The sequence below is a fragment of the Pseudorca crassidens genome, chromosome 7 (assembly GCF_039906515.1).
Source record: "Pseudorca crassidens isolate mPseCra1 chromosome 7, mPseCra1.hap1, whole genome shotgun sequence".
Classification (NCBI taxonomy): domain Eukaryota; kingdom Metazoa; phylum Chordata; class Mammalia; order Artiodactyla; family Delphinidae; genus Pseudorca; species Pseudorca crassidens.
Genome location: NC_090302.1, coordinates 5550567 through 5568068, shown reverse-complemented (window position 1 = coordinate 5568068; position 17502 = coordinate 5550567). Strand labels below are relative to the sequence as shown.

The following is a 17502-nucleotide window of genomic DNA, read 5'->3' as shown; positions in this document are numbered from 1 at the left end:
CTGGGCACGGAGCGTTTGCTAGCACCAGCTGGCTCTCATCCCCCCCGGCCTGTCTCTAGAACAGTCTCTCCCCTCCCTGGGTCCTGGTGTTTCAGGCTGCACTCAGGCCTCTGGGGGTCGTCCTTGGGACCCGGGAAAGGGTGTGAAGTGGGAGGGGGCAGAGGCCACCCTCCAGGGCCTCACTTCATAGGGGCTCTGTGTGTGTGTTTGCTGTCCAGGAGCCGAGGGCTGGCGGACCAGAAGCATGGAGGGCCCAGAACATCCTGCACAGTGGAGCCCGAGAGGGCTTCTCCTGGACCCAGAGGGCAAGGAGGAGCTCACAGCACCAGGTACCTGCCTCCACAGGCAGGGGCAGGGCTGCCCGCGTCCATTTCCTGTGGCTGCTGTCGCAGATCACCACCAACTTAGTGGCTAAAAGCAACGCAGATGTATTCTCTTAGAGTTCTAGAGGTCGGGAGTTGAAAACGGGTCTTTCTGGGCTGAAGTCAAGATGTCGGCTGGGCTGGGCTCCTTCTGGGGGAGGCTCCGGGGGAGAATCCTTCCCTGGCTGTTTCCAGCTTCTCGAGGCGGCCTGCATCCCTCTGCTCGTGGCCCCTTCCTCCTCCTCCAAAGCCGGTCAGATCTTTCTCACGTTGCATCTTCCTGACACCGCCTCTTTTGCCTTCCTCTCCCATCTCTGAAGGCCCCTTGTGATTACGTTGGGCCCCGCTGGATAATCTAAAATAATCTCTCTACTTGAGGTCCGGCTGATTAACAACCTTAACTGCTCCAGCCGCGCAGCATAACATATTCACAGATTTCGGGGATCAGGACCTGGACACTTTGGGGGGCCATTTTCCTCTGACCACGTGCCCCGCAGCCTCTGCTTCCTCATCACAGCCTTGCCACCCAGGGCTCCCTCAGGCCACTGTCGCACCCCAGACAGTCCCTGCGCGTTTCCCATCAGCGTCTCATCCCGCCAGGCCACCGCACCCCCATGCCCGGGACCATGGTATTCCTGTAGAAGCAAGAAGTTCTAGATTATTCTGAACCACTCCCCACCAACTGGGCAGCTTTGGTCTCCTGGAAACTGTATCAGACCAGGAGCCTGGAGCCCATTCTTAGCTCCACTGTGGCCAGATATGGGGTCCGCTGGCTCCCTTCACCCAGTCCTGCCCGTTCCCTCTCTCTGCGAGAGGGGCTAGAGAGGGGCACTCAGACGTCTGAGGATGCAGCACCCATGTGCCCTGCAGCCAGGAAACAAAGACCATGGGGTCCTCGGGTCCCCTCCTGGGGCAGGTGTTCCAAGTTCAGAAGCCCGAGAGCAGAAAACACGCTCTGTTCCCTCGTTGCTTTGTCAACGGATTTAAGAAGGAGTTATTCGCTCAAGTGTTTGCTGGGTTCTCTGCTGGGTGTGCTGGGCACACTGCAGTGGGCAGGGCAGGTGGTGGGCGAACTCAACCGTTTTGATTTCACTTCTTTTTACGCACACATTCAACAAACACTCTCGTGAGTACGGAAGGCCTGAAGGGAGGAAGGATGGGGTGTCTCTCGGTCCCTTTCCTTCTGTGTCATGATCTTCTGCCGAAGCACTTGGCTAATACAGAGAAATGACCAAGTAAGACGGGCTATGACAGGGCCCCTCGGTCCTTTATGCGTCTGCCTTCTTCCCGCTGGAAGCAAGTTCCGATTCCCATGGGAAGTGTGGCCCTTGGGGGCTGTCAGTGCCCCTGCTTAGTCACACGTGTAGCACGCTTGCCTGGTACTCGCTCTGAGCCTCACTAAATGCCGTGGATGCGGCTCCCCAGGGATTCTGAGCTCACGGGGTTGGGCGCCATGAGCGCCGTGTGCACGGGCAGGCCTTGCGTACTGTGAGTTTCTCCTCTGCTCCTGTACAGACTCCCTTGTCCCACGACACTACACTTACAAAACCCAAGTTCCAAAATAAAAGTCTTAAGAGTGTCAAGATAGGGACAGCAGAGCGTTAAGCCAGGCGTGGGGCCCCAGGTAACTGCCAGGGTCACATGCCCAGGAAGCCAGCCCTGTCTGCGGAGGTATGAATGGGCCACCCTCAGCGTCTTCTGTGCAGGGACCCTTTGATTTTGTAGTTTTATCTTTCGAAGGTTTAATTGGCAATAAAATCATTGTAGACATTTAAAATCCAGCTAATTAATTGAAGACCGTCAAAGCTGCCCTGTCTTGTCTTTAGAGAAGTTCCTGGGAGACCAGCGGTTCAGCTATGGGCAGCCCCTCACACTGACATTCCGGGCCCCCCCCAGGGGCTCCCCCATCCCTGCGAGGCTGAGGCTGGAAGGGGCGGGTCTGACCTTGACTCTGCGGCACTCCAGCTCGCCCAGCCCCCTGGACACCAGGCAGCCAGGGGAGGTACAGCTCAAGTTCCTGTAAGTGTCCCGCTCTGTCCTGAGAGATGGGGTCGAGCAGTCGGGGTGGTCCCTGAGGTCCAGGCACACCTGGTTCCCTGGGGTCTGGGGGCTCCCACCCTCCCCACTCCTGCTGGAGGATTCCTGACGCCACCTGCCCTGGGCCTCACGTCTGCTTTGACCCCGTCCCCCTGCCAGGTTGCAAGAGACCTCCGAGGATGTGGACCCTCCGCTGCCGCCCTTCCACGTCCAGCAGCTGCTCACCAATCTGACTGCTCTGCGCATCCAGGCCAGTGGCCACAGTGCCAGCCCTGCCGGTGAGTTAGGGACACCCCCAGCCCCCAAACCAGCTAGGCCCCCGGGCTCTTTCGTGCATAGCCTTGCTGAGTCCTCACAGCAGGCGATCATCGTCCCCGCTCTACCACGAAGGAGTCTGAGGCTCAGAGAGGTTGGGACGCTTGCCCAAGTTCATGTAACCAGTAAGGGCAGCTGGAGGGGATGCTGAGCAGAAGCAGGGGCTGGACAGGTGAGGGGCCTGAGGATGGACAGCTCTAAGGGACAGGTGCTTGGCCACAAGGCAGCCAAGAGCCTGGCGTGGTCGCACCATGGCAGAGTCCGCCACTGCCAGGAGGCTGCACCCTAGAGGACCCTAGGTTGGTGCTGGCCGCAGGGGCCAGGCCAGGGTTCCCAGGGTATCACTTCCCCCTGCTGGTGATCAGAGGTGTTGCACCTAGAGAAAGCCTGGTTTCTAAACCCTCTGAACCAGCCAGCGAAGTCATCACAACTTCAACCGGGACTTCTAGCACCTTCCATCCTGGTCAGTGGGTGATTGCCCTGATGGTCCTCTGACTGTTCCTGGTTCCCCCCTTTTTCCTTAATGTACTTTCTCCTCTCCCCACCCCGTGCCTGTACGTGCCTAGACCAGGGATCCTCCATTCCCCTTTTTAGAACAGATCTTTCATGTATAGCACCCCTTTTACTATCTGGAAATGAAACTCACAGATATTATAACCTAGACACAATTTTTAAAAAACAGTATAATATTCTAACTGTAGTACACAGAATAAATAAAAGGAAAGTAAATGATATTTTAAAATAACCGTATGAATTCCAGTCCCTGCTTCTAGGAGGGTGATTTGCTCCTTTTGGGAACCCCTGGCTTAGATGGCCAGCCTTTCCTGGGGCGCCTTTGAGTCCAAGGCTTGGGGGTTGTAACCCAGCCCCCTCCAGCCCCAGACCTTCCTCCTCTTTGGGGCTGTGGTTTCATTGCCTTCACCCCCATCATCCTTGCCAGTACTCCCTGCTCCCCAGACCCCCCCGTGCAGGAATTTCATTTTTACTCTTTCCAGCAGCTTCCAGAACTTCCTTCTGTCACTCACTCAGCCGTCAGTTAACAGATGTTTACAAAGCACCTACTTAGGCCAGGCCCGTGCTGGGGGTGAACTGGACACGCACGTGGACATATTGACACTCATCTCACCCCACCCCCCAAACCTCCTCTGCCCACTGATAACGTTCCGGGGTGTATCACTCCAGACCTTTCTGTGTGCATGTACTTACATTTGTAGTTTTTAATACAGAAATGTGATCCCACAGTATAGTGGTCTGCCACTCGCTTTTTTCAGCTAACGGTGCATCCTGGAGGTTGCTACTTGCCTCACACGTAGAAAAGGCCGGCTCTGCACGTCCACCGCATATCACTCCGTGGTAGAGACGCCCCATAAAGTCTTACCCACCCCCCTACTCATACGTACTGAAGTGGTTTCCAGCTTTTCACCATTGCCAACAGCGCTGCAGGGAACACCTTCGTATAAAGGTCTTTTATCCTCGTGCAAGTGTGTCTTTAGGACACATTCCTCAAAATGGAAACGTTAGGTCAAAGAGTGTACATTTTGACACATGCTATCAAATTTTGCTTCAGCAAGGCTGTACCAGTCTATATTCTGATGACAGGTGTCCACTGTCCTCCCCTATTTACCTGCTCTGGTTTTCCTCCAGTGTTTACAGAGAGTTTTTATATTTTGTCCCAAGTTGCTAGTTGTTTTCTGTGGGAAGGTTGGTCTGAGAGGAGCTACTCCCCTGTTACTAGGAGCAGGACCTCCTAATTTGTATTCCCACCGTCCCGTGCCTGAGTTCCCCACACCCACATCCTCCACTGTCACTGACTGTAACATGCTCACCAATCTGAGGGTCCTGAATGATAGCAGTCTTTATTATTTTTTTTGCGGTACGCGGGCCTCTCACCGCTGTGGCCTCTCCCATTGCGGAGCACAGGCTCTGGACGCGCAGGCTCAGTGGTCATGGCTCACGGGCCTAACCGCTCCGCGGCATACGGGATCTTCCCGGACCGGGGCACGAACCCGTGTCCCCTGCATCGGCAGGTGGACTCTCAACCACTGTGCCACCAGGGAAGCCCGATAGCAGTCTTTAAATGTACATATCTTTAATAACCAGTGAGAGTGAATGTCTTTCTGGAAAATTCCCAGCCATATCTATTTCTCCTTCTGAAAATTACCTATTTTTTCCTTTGCCCTTGGTCTGTTTTTTAAAAATTATAAGTGATCCATGGACTGCCTCTGTATACGTGGGCAGATAACCCTTTGCCTTTTACATATGTGAATAGGAAGGTTTGGGGGAGAAACATGTGTGTGGAACTCTCTCCTTCTCTCTCTCCTCGATCTGCAGGCCCAGTATTCCTGACTGAGGTCCGGCTCACGTCGGCCCGGCGGGGACTCTCCCCGCCAGCCTCCTGGGTGGAGACTTGCTCGTGTCCCAGGGGCTACACGGGCCAGTTCTGTGAGTCCTGTGCTCTGGGATACAAGAGGGAGACACCACTGGGGGGTCCCTATGCCAGCTGTGTTCCCTGCACCTGTAACCAGCATGGCACCTGTGACCCCAACACAGGTGAGTCTCCCTGCATCCCCCCCACCCCCGCAAGGCCACCTGGGCACACAAAACAGCGAGATGAGTACTGAGCTGCACGGGGTCAGCTATGAGCATGTAAGTGATCGCGAAAAACAATACCGATAAAATGGTAACCTCGAGTCCCTCCAAGTGCTAGACACCTTTTTGTATGCTATGTCATTGAATCCTGCAAAAACCCCTGGCGGTGCCGGGACCATTCCTGTCCCATCTTACACATGAAGGACCTAAGGTGCAGGGAGGCTGCACGGCCAATAGGTGGCAGAGCTACTCCTCCCACAAGTTCAGTACCAGCTATTCATCCCCACTTGTAGCAGAGGAAACCTGGGGAAAGACCTCGCCCGCAGTCACTGGGCAGGAGATGCCCGACAGGGGCTGGACGCTGGTCCCTCACACAGGAGGTGGGAGGGTCAGCGCCCTGCTGCTCTCCTGGAGCTGCTGGGGTCTCTGAAAAGGGAATGCCTTTTCTCAGCTGACAAAGCACAGTAACCTGGGAATGAACGGGCCAGCCAAGATGGGCATGCACCGGCAACATGAGGGGTCTCCCCGCTTCTTGTGCCCACGGCAGGCATCACTAATCGAGCCAGATGAGACCTCATAGTCCTTCTATGCAGTGCTCCAGGAGAGTTGTCTCATGAGATGGGACTAGTTTGTCATCCCTCAGAGCCCCTCGCCTTGGCATGACTTCCAGCTCCATGTGGGCGAGTCCTCATCTGTAAAATGGGCGCAGCAGCCACTGCTGTCCACCCTGGATGGGAGGAGGAGTAGTGAGCATGTGGGTGCTGGGCCAAGAAAGCAGGGCAGGTGTGACAGCTCCCCCTGGATGCCACCCCTGCTCCGCTTGTCCGCCCTGCGTCCCCTCTCCTCCTGTTCACCTCAGTCCCTGCTGGGTGCTGCCGGGGGCCTCTGGGAAGTGCTGGTCTTGCTTATCCCCTTCTCGGCCAGGCTCCTCCCTTAGTCCCTGGCAGTGGCTCTGAGAAGACTCCAGATGCTGTGGGGCTGGAGAAAGGGGTTTGCAGAATCCCCTTCATTAGAAACCAGTGGGCAGAGACGGGGGTTCTGTTCTGTGAGACCAGGAAGCCTCTGGAAACCCATAGACCCCCTAGATGGGAGCCTCATGTCAAGGCCAGAATCCTGGATCTGTGTCACTGTCCCTGAAGTTAAGAGGACACGGAGGCTTCAATTAAAAAGATAAAGAGGACACAGAGGAAGAGGAAAAGGAAAACTGACAGCAAATGCTAGCTGTATCGTCAGCTGGTTCGGTTACAGGTTTTGGAATACAAAATAATAATGACGACAGTAATAATAATTGTGTGCAAGAGACTGTGCAGGGCACTTTGACTGCGTGGCCTCATTGAATCCTGATGAAAACCTTTTGAGGTCAGAGCCATTTATGCCCATTTTGCAGGTGAGGACGTTGAGGCACAGGGGTGCCCAGGTTCACACGGTCAGTAAGTGGTGGATGTGAACCTGGGGTGGACACTTCATCCCTGGGCTATGCTGCCTCCACCTTGGAAGTGTTCCCACCCCTTTTCTGCCTGGGACGTGCTCTGTGACCCCCACGGCCAGAAGCCTGCCTGCTGTCTCTGGAGCGTCTGGGCTCAGGCAGTGGTGACCAGGCGCTCGTCTTGCCCCTCAGGGATCTGCCTATGCGGCCACCACACCGAGGGCCCATCCTGTGAGCGCTGCTCGCCAGGTTTCTACGGCAACCCCTTCACAGGCCGAGCCGATGCCTGCCAGCCCTGTCCGTGCCCTGGACAGTCGGCCTGCATGACCATCCCAGAGAGCAGAGAGGTGGTGTGTACCCACTGCCCCCCGGGCCAGAGAGGTGAGTGGCTCATGCCGTGGGGCCCCTGCCTCTGCCCGGCCTCCAGGAGTGAGTCCTGGGTCTGGAGTGGGACAGATGACGGAGGGCCCAGCTTAGGGGTGAGAGGCCTGACCTCTGGGGACACTGAGTCTCGTAGCCCCATAGCCAGGAGCCCGGGATGAATGGGTTCCCGTCAGAACTTGGGCCACTGAACATACCACGTGGGATTTTGGAAATCCTCATGTCCGGTCCTGGCCCCGCAGAGCCTGGTTTAGTAGCTTAAGACAGAGCTCAGGAATCCATATTCCTATCAATTTTCCCCCATAGTTAAGGTGGAAAACCTCTGATTGAACTTTCAGCTTTAAAAAAATGTCGTCATGGGAATTCCCTGACAATCCAGTGGTTAGGACGCGGTGCTTTCACTGCCGTGGGCCTGGGTTCAATCCCTGGTCGGGGAACTAAGATCCCGCAAGCCACGTGGTGCATCAAATAAATAAATAAAATTTTAAACTGTCACCAGATAATGTGTGAAGCAGAAGTGTCCCCATCCCCAGCTCTCTCCCTGTTCCTCATTCGCGCTCCGGGACTCAGAGTCATCCTAGACATCTGATTTTTCTAAAAAAAAAAAACAGCTTTATTGAGATATTATTCACATACGCTATGATTCACCCATTTAAAGTGTACAGTTCAATGGTTTTTCAGTATATGCCAGTATTGATTTTTTTTAAATTTTGGCAAATACGCATAACATAAAATTTGCCATTTTAACCATTTTTAAGTGTACAGCTCACTGGCCTTAAGTACATTTACAACGTTGTGTAGCCATCACCACCATCCATCCACGGAATTTTTCTTCATCATCCTAAATAGAAACTTCACACCCATTAAATTATTGTTTAACAGTTCTCCCTCCTCACAGCCCCTGCCATCCACCGTTCCAGTTTCTGTCTCTGAATTTGACTATTCTGGGTACCTCATGTACGTGGACTCAGACAGCATTTGTCCTTTTATGTCTAGCTTCTTTGTTTCTTCCTTCCTTCCTTCCTTCCTTCCTTCCTTCCTTCCTTGCTGCGTTGGGTCTTTGTTGCTGCGTGCGGGCTTTCTCTAGTTGCGGCGAGCGGGGGCTACTCTTCATCGCGGTGCACGGGCTTCTCATTGCCGTGGCTTCTCTTGATGCAGAGCACGGGCTCCAGGTGCGTGGACCTCAGTAGTTGTGGCACGTGGGCTCAGTAGTTGTGGCTCGCAGGCTCTAGAGCACAGGCTCAGTAGTTGTGGCGCACGGGCTTAGTTGCTCCAAGACATGTGGGATCTTCCCGGACCAGGGCTCGAACCCGTGTCCCCTGCATTGGCAGGCGATTCTTAACCACTGCGCCACCAGGGAAGCCCTGTGTCTGGCTTGTTTCACTTGGCATAATGTTCCAAGGTTCCCAGACATCTGGTTCTACATCTAGTACCTGTGGCTGCATCAGGACAGCCCATTATCTTGGTCCTGTCAGATGCCTGCTTTGTTGAGACCACTCTGAAAGCAGCTCCCTGATGGCTAGCAGGACTGGGGAGATGCCCCAGAGCAGGGGTCCCAAGAACTGAGGGAGTGAGGTCCCACCACAGGACCCTGCCCCCTGCCATCATAATGCCCCTTTGTTTCCATAAACTTCCCCACATTTTCTGGCTCCCTACCTGTGGCTTCCTCTGGTCTGCAACATGAGGGGATCCCATTCAGTGAGAGGGTAGACACTTAGAGAAGGTACCCAAGGGAGGATTTTTGGGGAGCAAGCCACTGCTGTCCACAGAGGGAACCCTGGGAAGGCTCCCTGGGGTCGACGTTAGGCCCTGGGGCTTTGTACCAGTTCCTGTCTTTATCACACCAGCATCCTTCAGGTCCCACCAAAGCCCTCACCCAGACAGTCTGAGCCGGAACTGACCAGGGTCAAGCCCTGATCCCTGCCTGCCTCACTTGTCTACCATCCTGAACCCTTGCAGCTGCCTCCTACCTGGGAGCTGTCCTCACCTGGTCCCAAGTGGATGGCAGGTTAACTATGGGGACCACATTCTTCATCACCAGCTTCAATCTCCCCCTTGCCCGTCTTACTTTTTTTTTTTCTGGCCGCGCTGCACAGCTTGTGGGATCTTAGTTCCCTGACCAGGGATTGAACCCAGGCCCTCCGCAGTGAAAGCATCGAGTCCTAATCATTGAATTCCCCCCTCTTACTTCCTTTCTATTTCAGAGTCTCAAAGCCAGACACTAGCCTCTACCTTGAACTCCATTCAGATTTTTCTTTGCCTTCCTTTTCTCTCTTTTTTTTTTCATCTCTTCCTTAGTATTCCTCCTCTCCACGTTCAAGGTTGCCTGTCTTTAGTCGCATTAACTTGATTTCAACTGGACCAATGAACTTTGAGGATGCAGGGAGCCCACAACTATCTTTCACCATGACAGTAGCTCTTTTTTAAGTTATAAAGTTAGTAATACTCATGGTAACAATGTCAACTGTTTGTAAACGAGTAAAGAGGAACGTGAATGTGCATACAAGCAAGAAGACGACTTAAGATGCCCGTCATCCTGCCACCCCCAGAGTCCCCCCAGTCGTCTGTCTCATGCAGATATACACAGAGAGGTAGGTGTACTTACCAAGAATGAACTGACACCTCATGAAAGCACATAGTCCAAGTGTGTCCTTTTATGCCCCGTCTGTGTTCAGAGTGAATCTCCCAGGCCATGACCCTCCAAAAGCCTCCTCACACACCTTCTTTTCTGAGACTCACAGTAACCCTGGGGCTGGAAGATGAAGCAGCAGCCCCAGATCAAACCCAGGAAGCAAGGTGGGAGTATGAAATAAACAGTCCAAATGGAGTTCAGAAACCATGAGAAGCAGAAAAGGCAAAGGGGTCAGAAACCGCAAACGAAAAAGCAACCACAGCTGAGGGAGGGAGATGGGGGAGAGGATGAGGTACAGAAGGGTGAAGAGGAGGGTGACGGTGGTGTTGAAGATGGAGACAAGGAAGATGATGATGAAGGTGATGAATGACCAAGATGATGGATGATAATGATGGAGATGATAGATGATAATGATGAAGATGATGGATGGTAATGATGACAGAGATGATCAAGATGAAGGTGACGTCGACAAAGGCAATGATGACGATGATGATGAAGATGGTGGTCAGGGCGCTAATGAAGAGAATGGTGATGATGATGAGAATGTGGGTGATGACATGATGACATGATGACAAGGAGGGTGGTGATGGTGAATGGGTGATAACAGCCACTGCTGTTGAGCACCAACCATGTGCCAGGATCTGTGCTAAGTGCTTTGCACAAGTGATCTCACCAAACCTTCTCAACAGTCCTTTGAGGTAGCTGCCATTATTGTCCCCACTCTGCAGACAAGGAGCCCAAGTTCAGAGAGGCACAGTGACTTGCTTAAGACCACACAGCCTGCTAATGGCCCAGCTGGGCCCTGGCCCCAGGTCAGACTGACCCCAGAGCCCCTGCTCTGCTCCACAAGGAGACCTGAGGGAGCTCACTTTGGTTCATGCCCGGCCTCACCCTTCATGGACCCAGCGGGCTGGGTTCCTCAATCACACAAGGTTTCTCCTTTCCCAGGGTGGCGCTGTGAGATCTGTGATGATGGCTTTTTTGGGGACCCACTGGGGCTCTCTGGGGCCCCCCAGCCTTGCCAGCTGTGTCAGTGCAGTGGGAACGTGGACCCCAACGCAGTGGGCAACTGTGACCCCCTGTCCGGCCGCTGCCTGCGATGCCTACACAACACGACAGGTGCCCACTGTGAGAGCTGTGAGGAAGGCTTCTACGGGAGCGCCCTGTCCCCTCGGCCCACAGACAAATGCGTGCGTGAGTACCCCCCTCCCAGACCCACAGGGTGGGGCGTGGTGGGCCCCTTCTCCACCAGATCCAGCTGGCTGCTCTGCAAGGCTGTGCAACCTTAGGCAGATTACTCACCTTCCCTGTTGCCTTGTCAAGAAAGTGTAAGGGTTTGCTCTTCTCCGAGGTCTTTCAGCCTTGGGATCTGATCAACTCTGACCCTGTGATTTTTTCTTTTTTTTTCCTGCCCGGATAATTTAGCACTTACCTCACGCTCCACAGTTGGCATGCAAGACTGTCCCAGATGGCCTGCGGCACTCATTATGTTTGTCCTGCCCCTGGGCTTCCTGTCAGGCCCTGCCTCCCCACTGAGATGCTCCGCCCTCCGTGCCCTCTCAGAGGGCCACAGTGTGCGTGAGCTCGTGGGAGGCTTCCAGAAGTGCTGCAGGGAGCAGCTCAGTATTTGCCCCAGACTCACTTGCTCCTGAGTCCTTCAGCACCTGTCGCCTCTTGTTTTATGGGACCCAGGAGAGCAGAGACAAGGGGCCCAAAACAGTGGGGACAGAGGTCTGCCCCTAACCCCCAACCAAGTTTCTGGCCTTCTCTCCAGCCTGTGGGGGCTCAGGGCAGGCTCAGAAGGGCCATCTGCCACCACGACTATTCTGGGCTGTCTCTCCAAGGACATAGAAAATGGGCTGAGGCTTGACCCCAACCCTAGAACCTTTTTTCAGAGATGCTTAGGCGTCTGAGCTGAACGTGAGTCATCTCTGTGGGCGCCCCATCTTCTCTGCCTGTCCTGGGTCCCCAGAGGTTGAACAGATGATCAGCGTGGTTCCCCACCACCCTTTCCTGCTCCCACCCCCAGCCTGCAGCTGCGACCAGGCGGGCTCAGTCGGCGAGCAGAGACCCTGTGACCCGGTGACCGGCCAGTGCACCTGCCTGCCTCATGTGACCGGACGGAACTGTGGCCACTGCAGCCCTGGCTTCTACGACCTCCAGCCTGGAAGGGGCTGCCGGAGGTGGGTGGGGCGAGGCTGTGGGTGCCCTTCCCCTGGGTGTTTCTCCAGGATGGACGAAATCTCCAGGGAGCCTCCAGAGAGGGGCCTGGCTTGGCATGTGTCGTCCCAGGCCCACTGCCAGGTACACTGTGCCCTGCACTGAAGGGGGACAAAGGGACGGTCCCTTGGGGGTCAGATTCATGGCCCTGCCAACCCAGGCTGCAGGCCAAGAGCAGCCCTAAGGGATGCCCAGGTGGGCAGGGGCTGGTTGGGTCTCTGATTCCCTTCTCGGTAACTCTGTCGCTCTGTGACCTTTTGGGCCACAGCAGCAGCTTAGATACCATCTTTAGGGAGCAGTGGAGAACTCCAGGGAAATGCCCAGTGAAGCAAACAGGTTTCTTCCTGACCAGGCTTCTCAGGCCTTTAATATGCTAATTGCATTGTGACTTTCCAACTGAAGGGTATAGTCCAAATGTATATATGTCCCCATACCTTTTTTTGTGGGGGGAGCATTTTATGAGACTGTGCTTTCCGGGGCCCAGCCTGAGGGAAGCTGTTTGACATGTGCAGACACAGAGATGGGGCCTTGTCAATAGAGATGTGACCACCAGCCCTGGCCGGCAGAGGTGGGACTGGGAATGGCCCAGAGCTGGACTCAGACCTGGGTCCCTTCCCTTGTCGTAGCTGCGAGTGCCGCCTGCTGGGCTCCCAGGGGGACCAGTGCCACCCCAAGACCGGGCAGTGCCCCTGCCGCCCAGGCGTCGAGGGCCAGGCCTGCGACAGATGCCAGCTGGGTTTCTTCGGCTTCTCCATCAGGGGCTGCCGGGGTAAGGAAGCCGGGTCCTTCCCAGGCTGCCTAGAGAGTGAGGCTTCTAGGAAAGAGGACCAGTGGGGCAGATGGCCACGCCGCAGGAGAGAGATCAGATACGGGGCAGGTTTTCTTAGAGCAGCCGTGGGAACGTGGAGTGAGGGAGCAGCGCAGAAGACGGCATGGGAGGCCAAGAATCTAGCCCTAGACTCCACTGCTAAATCCCTGTGTGCCTGGGGCCATCAGGGCACCTCTCTGGGCCTCGTTTGTATGGTTAGACTGCGTGGCAGTCCTAAACCTGACTGGTCCTCAGATCCCAGGGGCACTGAAATAACTCAGGCTCTCAGCCGTCACCTCCAGCCTTCTGAATCAGTCTCCCAGGAAGGACCCAGGAATGTACTTGAGCTGCCCATGGGGTCTGAAGCAGCCAGGCGCAAGGGTGCAGGGGACCTGGGGGTTCCAGTGTGGGGTGGCCATCAGGGCACCCAGCGCCGTCTGCCCCGCCCCCCAGCCTGCAGGTGCTCCCCGCTGGGCGCCGCCTCGGCCCAGTGTCACGAGAACAGCACGTGTGTGTGCAGGCCCGGCTTTGTGGGCTACAAGTGTGACCTCTGCCAGGACAACTTCTTCCTCACGGCCGGCGGCACACACTGCCAGGAGTGCCCGTCCTGCTACGCCCTGGTGAAGAAGGAGGTGAGCTCTCCCATCCAGGCCCTGCCCAGGGCCGCCCCACCTTCTGTTCATTTCACGCCCCCAGTGAGCACCAGCTCTGTGCTGGGCACCGGGAAATGCCCACTTACCCACAGCTCTCAGACCTTCTGGGACCACCGGCCACCTCCTTCTTGTGCCCACCCAGCCATCTGGCCCAGCCCCACCTCTGCCCTTCCCTGGCTCCTGAGCGGACAGGAGAAAGGTGGCTTCTGTTGCGTGTCCTTCCCCACCACCCAGGCCGAGGTCTCACACTTTCTCAAGTTCAATGGGAACGAGACCACAGAAGGCCCTTTGGGGGAGGGTCAGGAGGAGGGCAATGCCCATTATGGGACACAAGCAGTATCTCAGGCAGGGAGGTGGTGTCGTGCAGGGGTCAGGAGCATGACCTCTGGGGTTCCCCTACCCCCCCCAACCCTGTTAGTTGTCACATGCCCAGGCAGGTGACAGCCTTGGTAAGTTTCAGTGTGTGTCTCCTACTCCAAACTGAAATAGTTCAGGCCTGCAGCCCCTTAACCTGAATCCAGTGATGGTTCTGTAGAAAGATAGGATGGTGTGTGCTGAATATTAGGTACCGCTCCCAGCGGTGCCTGGGCCGGCCCCCTAACCAAACCCAGTGATACATCTGCAGGAGAACAGGTGAATAGTCACACCAAGGGGGTAAATCGAGATCATAAGTAGCCTTGTTCAGAGCAGGTTTTTTTCTAATTGAGGGCAGGGTTTTTTCAACCTGATTCTGCCACCCAGTAAGGAATGGAAAGCTTTGCAGGTTTTCAGAGCATTTTGGACTTTGGAATCGAGGACTGGGCTCGGGACCTGTATCCCCTACCCCTTAGGGCGGTTACAAGGTGAATGTGAGCTGGTGCGTGGCCAGCGGTCGCTCACACCTGGCTCCTAGCAAGTGCCCCGTAAATGTGTGTATTGTTCATACGATTGAAAGAATGGGGCTAGGAGACGTCGCAAAGCACCCTCACTCGGCCTGCAAGGATCACATGCCTGCTCTGTGCCAAGTCCCGGGAACATAGCAAAACAGACAGAAATCCTCCTGGGGCTTCCCTTCCCATCCCTCCCTCAGTAGGGCAGAGGTGTGGTCGGCTGAATGCCAGCAGGGGCTGTGGGTATGAGAAGGGAAGGGGCAGCTCCGAGGACAGGGTGGGCACAGCTGGTTCTCAGAGGTCCTGTGTGTGCTTAGCTTTGAGGCCCAGGGTAGGATCGGAGAAGGCAATGCTTGGGGTGGGCAGGCCAGGCAGAGGTTTCCAAGCAGGACTTTAGGCCACCAGCCTCCCACACCGTTCCTTCCCTGACCTCTCCAGGCTTCCAAGCTAAAGGCCAGACTGACCCTGATGGAAGGGTGGCTGCAGGGGTCAAACTGTGGCAGGCCCTGGGGACCACTGGACATTCTACAGGGAGAGGCCCCACGGGGGGACATCTACGAGGGCCACCCCCTGCTGCAAGGTACGGTGGGAGAGCAGAGTGGAAGACTGGGAGGCAAGGGGAGGGGGCTGGCTGGTCAGATGCCCCCTGTGGAGCCCTTCAGTCTGACCTCAGTCGGGTTCACCCCTAGGAGAACTCACTTGCTGGGAGAGCCTGTCTGACCTCCCCAACTAAGCGAGTTCCTCCTGCTATGCAGTCCTGTCATCCCACGAACCTCTCTTTCAATATCCCTCACCCAGTTGTACTTTGTAGCTTTATACAAAGCTACAAAATATAGCTCTGACTATAGCCTCGGTCCCCATGCCCCCTGCGCCACCTACACTGCACCCATAAAGCTCAGTGAGGACAGGGGGTGGGTTTATTCGTTGAGTCAGTCACGCAACAAATAATCATTGGGGCGCTGTCCCAGGTGCTGAACAGGTAAAGTTCCTGCCGTCTTTGACTGTTGGCCGTTTTGCTCACTGCTGTATCCCCAGCATAGAAAATAAATGGGTAAATAAGAAAAAAGATTGTCATTAGGTCCACGTGCAATTTGTCCCTGGGACACTGAAATTTAGGAGCATCAAACGTGAATTGCTTTTCTTAAATTTCGCGTTCACAAGCACCTGTACTCCTGTAGCAGCCGTAGGTGAGCTGAGCACCTGTTTGCAAGACTAACAAAATAGGGAGCCATCAGATGCTGTGCGTTGAAACTCCCACACTGAGCCACGCTGCGAACTACGGAGCTGACTCAAGGCGGGTTTTACTGCTCTCTCAGGTTCAGGAATTGTTCGCTGTGGATCTAGAAGGCCTGGATTCCTTCCGGTCCTTCCTGTGTGGCTGACTTCCTGTGTGGGGGACCTTGGGTCATGATTTGCCGTCTGTGGGCCTCAGCCTTCGCATCTGTAAAATGGGGAGGCCTTTCCTTTGGAACCAGTGCTCAGGCCTGGTGATGGAGTCAAGCTGTGCCCAGGAGGAGTAGAGGACACAGATGGGGCCCCTTGAAGTTGCAGGCTTTATTGTGAAATCTCGACTGCTCTGTGACTCCTGGACTCTGGGCTTTCTGCAGGGGCCCAGGAAGACTTCCTGGAGCAGGTGACAGGCCTTGAGGGTGCTGTGAAGGCTGCCCGGGAGCAGCTGCAGGCACTGGGCAGGAAAGCCCACTGTGCCCAGGCCAGAGCTGAGAAGACCTGCGTCCAGCTGGCAGACCTAGAGGCGGTGCTGGAGTCCTCAGAAGAGGAGATTCTGCATGCAGCCACCATCCTTGCATCTCTGGTACCCCAGGGGACCCCTCCCCAACTCCTCCCCTCTACTGAGCCTGGGGCATGCCCCCGCCCCCTGCTTTGGGAGGCTCAGTTTTCTCATCTGCAAAATAGCGGTCACACAGTGCCTCCTCTGCCGACTCAGTGAGATAATATTTGCAAAGAACGAGCCATATTCCAAGTAGACAGTGAATGCCCAGCACGTGGTAGGCGTCGTTATTGTTATTTCCAAGCTCTAGGGCTCCGCCCACTGGATGCTGACTTTGTAGCTGGCTCTGAGCGTTTATGAAATAAGTGGCATGGCCCAGGTCTGCCCAACAAGTCAGCCAGATGTGGGCCCTGCCCTCCAGGGATGGGCCATCAGCTTCCTCCTATTTCTCTCTCTTCTCTAAAGGCGATTCCTCAGGAAGGGCTCGGCCAGCCCACCAACTGGAGTCATCTGGCCATAGAGGCCCGTGCCCTCGCCAGGAGGTGAGCCCCCGTGCCCTGGGAGCGTGGTGAGGTCCTGGCCGCACAACCATGAAGGGAGCCCAGCCCTTCTGCTGGGGGCTTCCAGGGTCAGGGCCAGCCCCATAGGTATCCCCACCCCGGGAGTTGGAATCACTTGAGTACAGAGCTGAAGTGTCATCGCCATGGGAAGGAGAGGTGTGCAAGGATGGCATGAGATGCAGGGGTCGGGGTGGGGGTCTGCCGACATTGGTTGCCTGAAGGCATCTGAGAGCCTTCCCTGGCTATTTTTTTTATAACAGCTTTACTGAGATATAATTCACATGCCACGCAAGTCAACCCGTTCAAGTACAGTTCAGTGGTTTTCAGTGTATTCACAGAATTGCACAGAATTGTGCAACCATCTCCGCAGTCAGTGTTAGAACAGTTTCCTTACCCCAGAAACAGGTACCCATTAGGCATCGCTCCCCATTCCTCTTCGCCCTCCTCAGCCCCGGTAACCACCAATCTACTTTCCGTCTCTATAGATTTGCCAATCTGGACGTTTCATATGAATGGAATCATACACATGGTCTTTTGTATCTGGCTTCTTTCATACAGCAAAATATTTTCCAGGTTCATGCCTATTGTACCATATATCAGTACTTCATTCTTTTTTACGACCCAATAATGTTCCATTGTACCAATATGCCACATTTTGTTTATCCAGTCATCCGTCGATGGACATTTGGGTTGTTTCATCCACTGCTTTTAAGAAGCAGCTTAAGATCCTAAAGACACAAGCTCTGAAGCAATTTGTCCCTTTAGCTGTACTTTAGGGACTGTAGACCCATTTTACAGATGAGAAAAGAGACTCAGAGAAGTAAAGTGACTTGCTTAAGGACACGGGGTTACAAGTGATAGAGCCAGATTCAAACCCAGGCTGTCTTTTCTATGCTCTCTTTATTAGGGTAACCGTATAAT

General features: G+C 54.9%; 1 protein-coding gene across 1 annotated transcript in view; it reads left to right on the top strand.

Moving 5' to 3' along the window:
* The window catches only part of LAMC3 (laminin subunit gamma 3), a 61061-nt gene that overhangs the window by 30991 nt on the left and 12568 nt on the right, over positions 1 to 17502 (top strand). The window contains exons 9-20 of the mRNA XM_067742939.1: positions 219 to 329; positions 2189 to 2381; positions 2559 to 2677; positions 5046 to 5264; positions 6922 to 7110; positions 10691 to 10936; positions 11772 to 11925; positions 12589 to 12731; positions 13224 to 13402; positions 14731 to 14872; positions 15900 to 16105; positions 16487 to 16563. Of these exons, the coding sequence (XP_067599040.1) occupies positions 219 to 329; positions 2189 to 2381; positions 2559 to 2677; positions 5046 to 5264; positions 6922 to 7110; positions 10691 to 10936; positions 11772 to 11925; positions 12589 to 12731; positions 13224 to 13402; positions 14731 to 14872; positions 15900 to 16105; positions 16487 to 16563 (1978 nt within the window). The remainder of the gene's footprint in view (positions 1 to 218; positions 330 to 2188; positions 2382 to 2558; positions 2678 to 5045; positions 5265 to 6921; positions 7111 to 10690; positions 10937 to 11771; positions 11926 to 12588; positions 12732 to 13223; positions 13403 to 14730; positions 14873 to 15899; positions 16106 to 16486; positions 16564 to 17502) is intronic.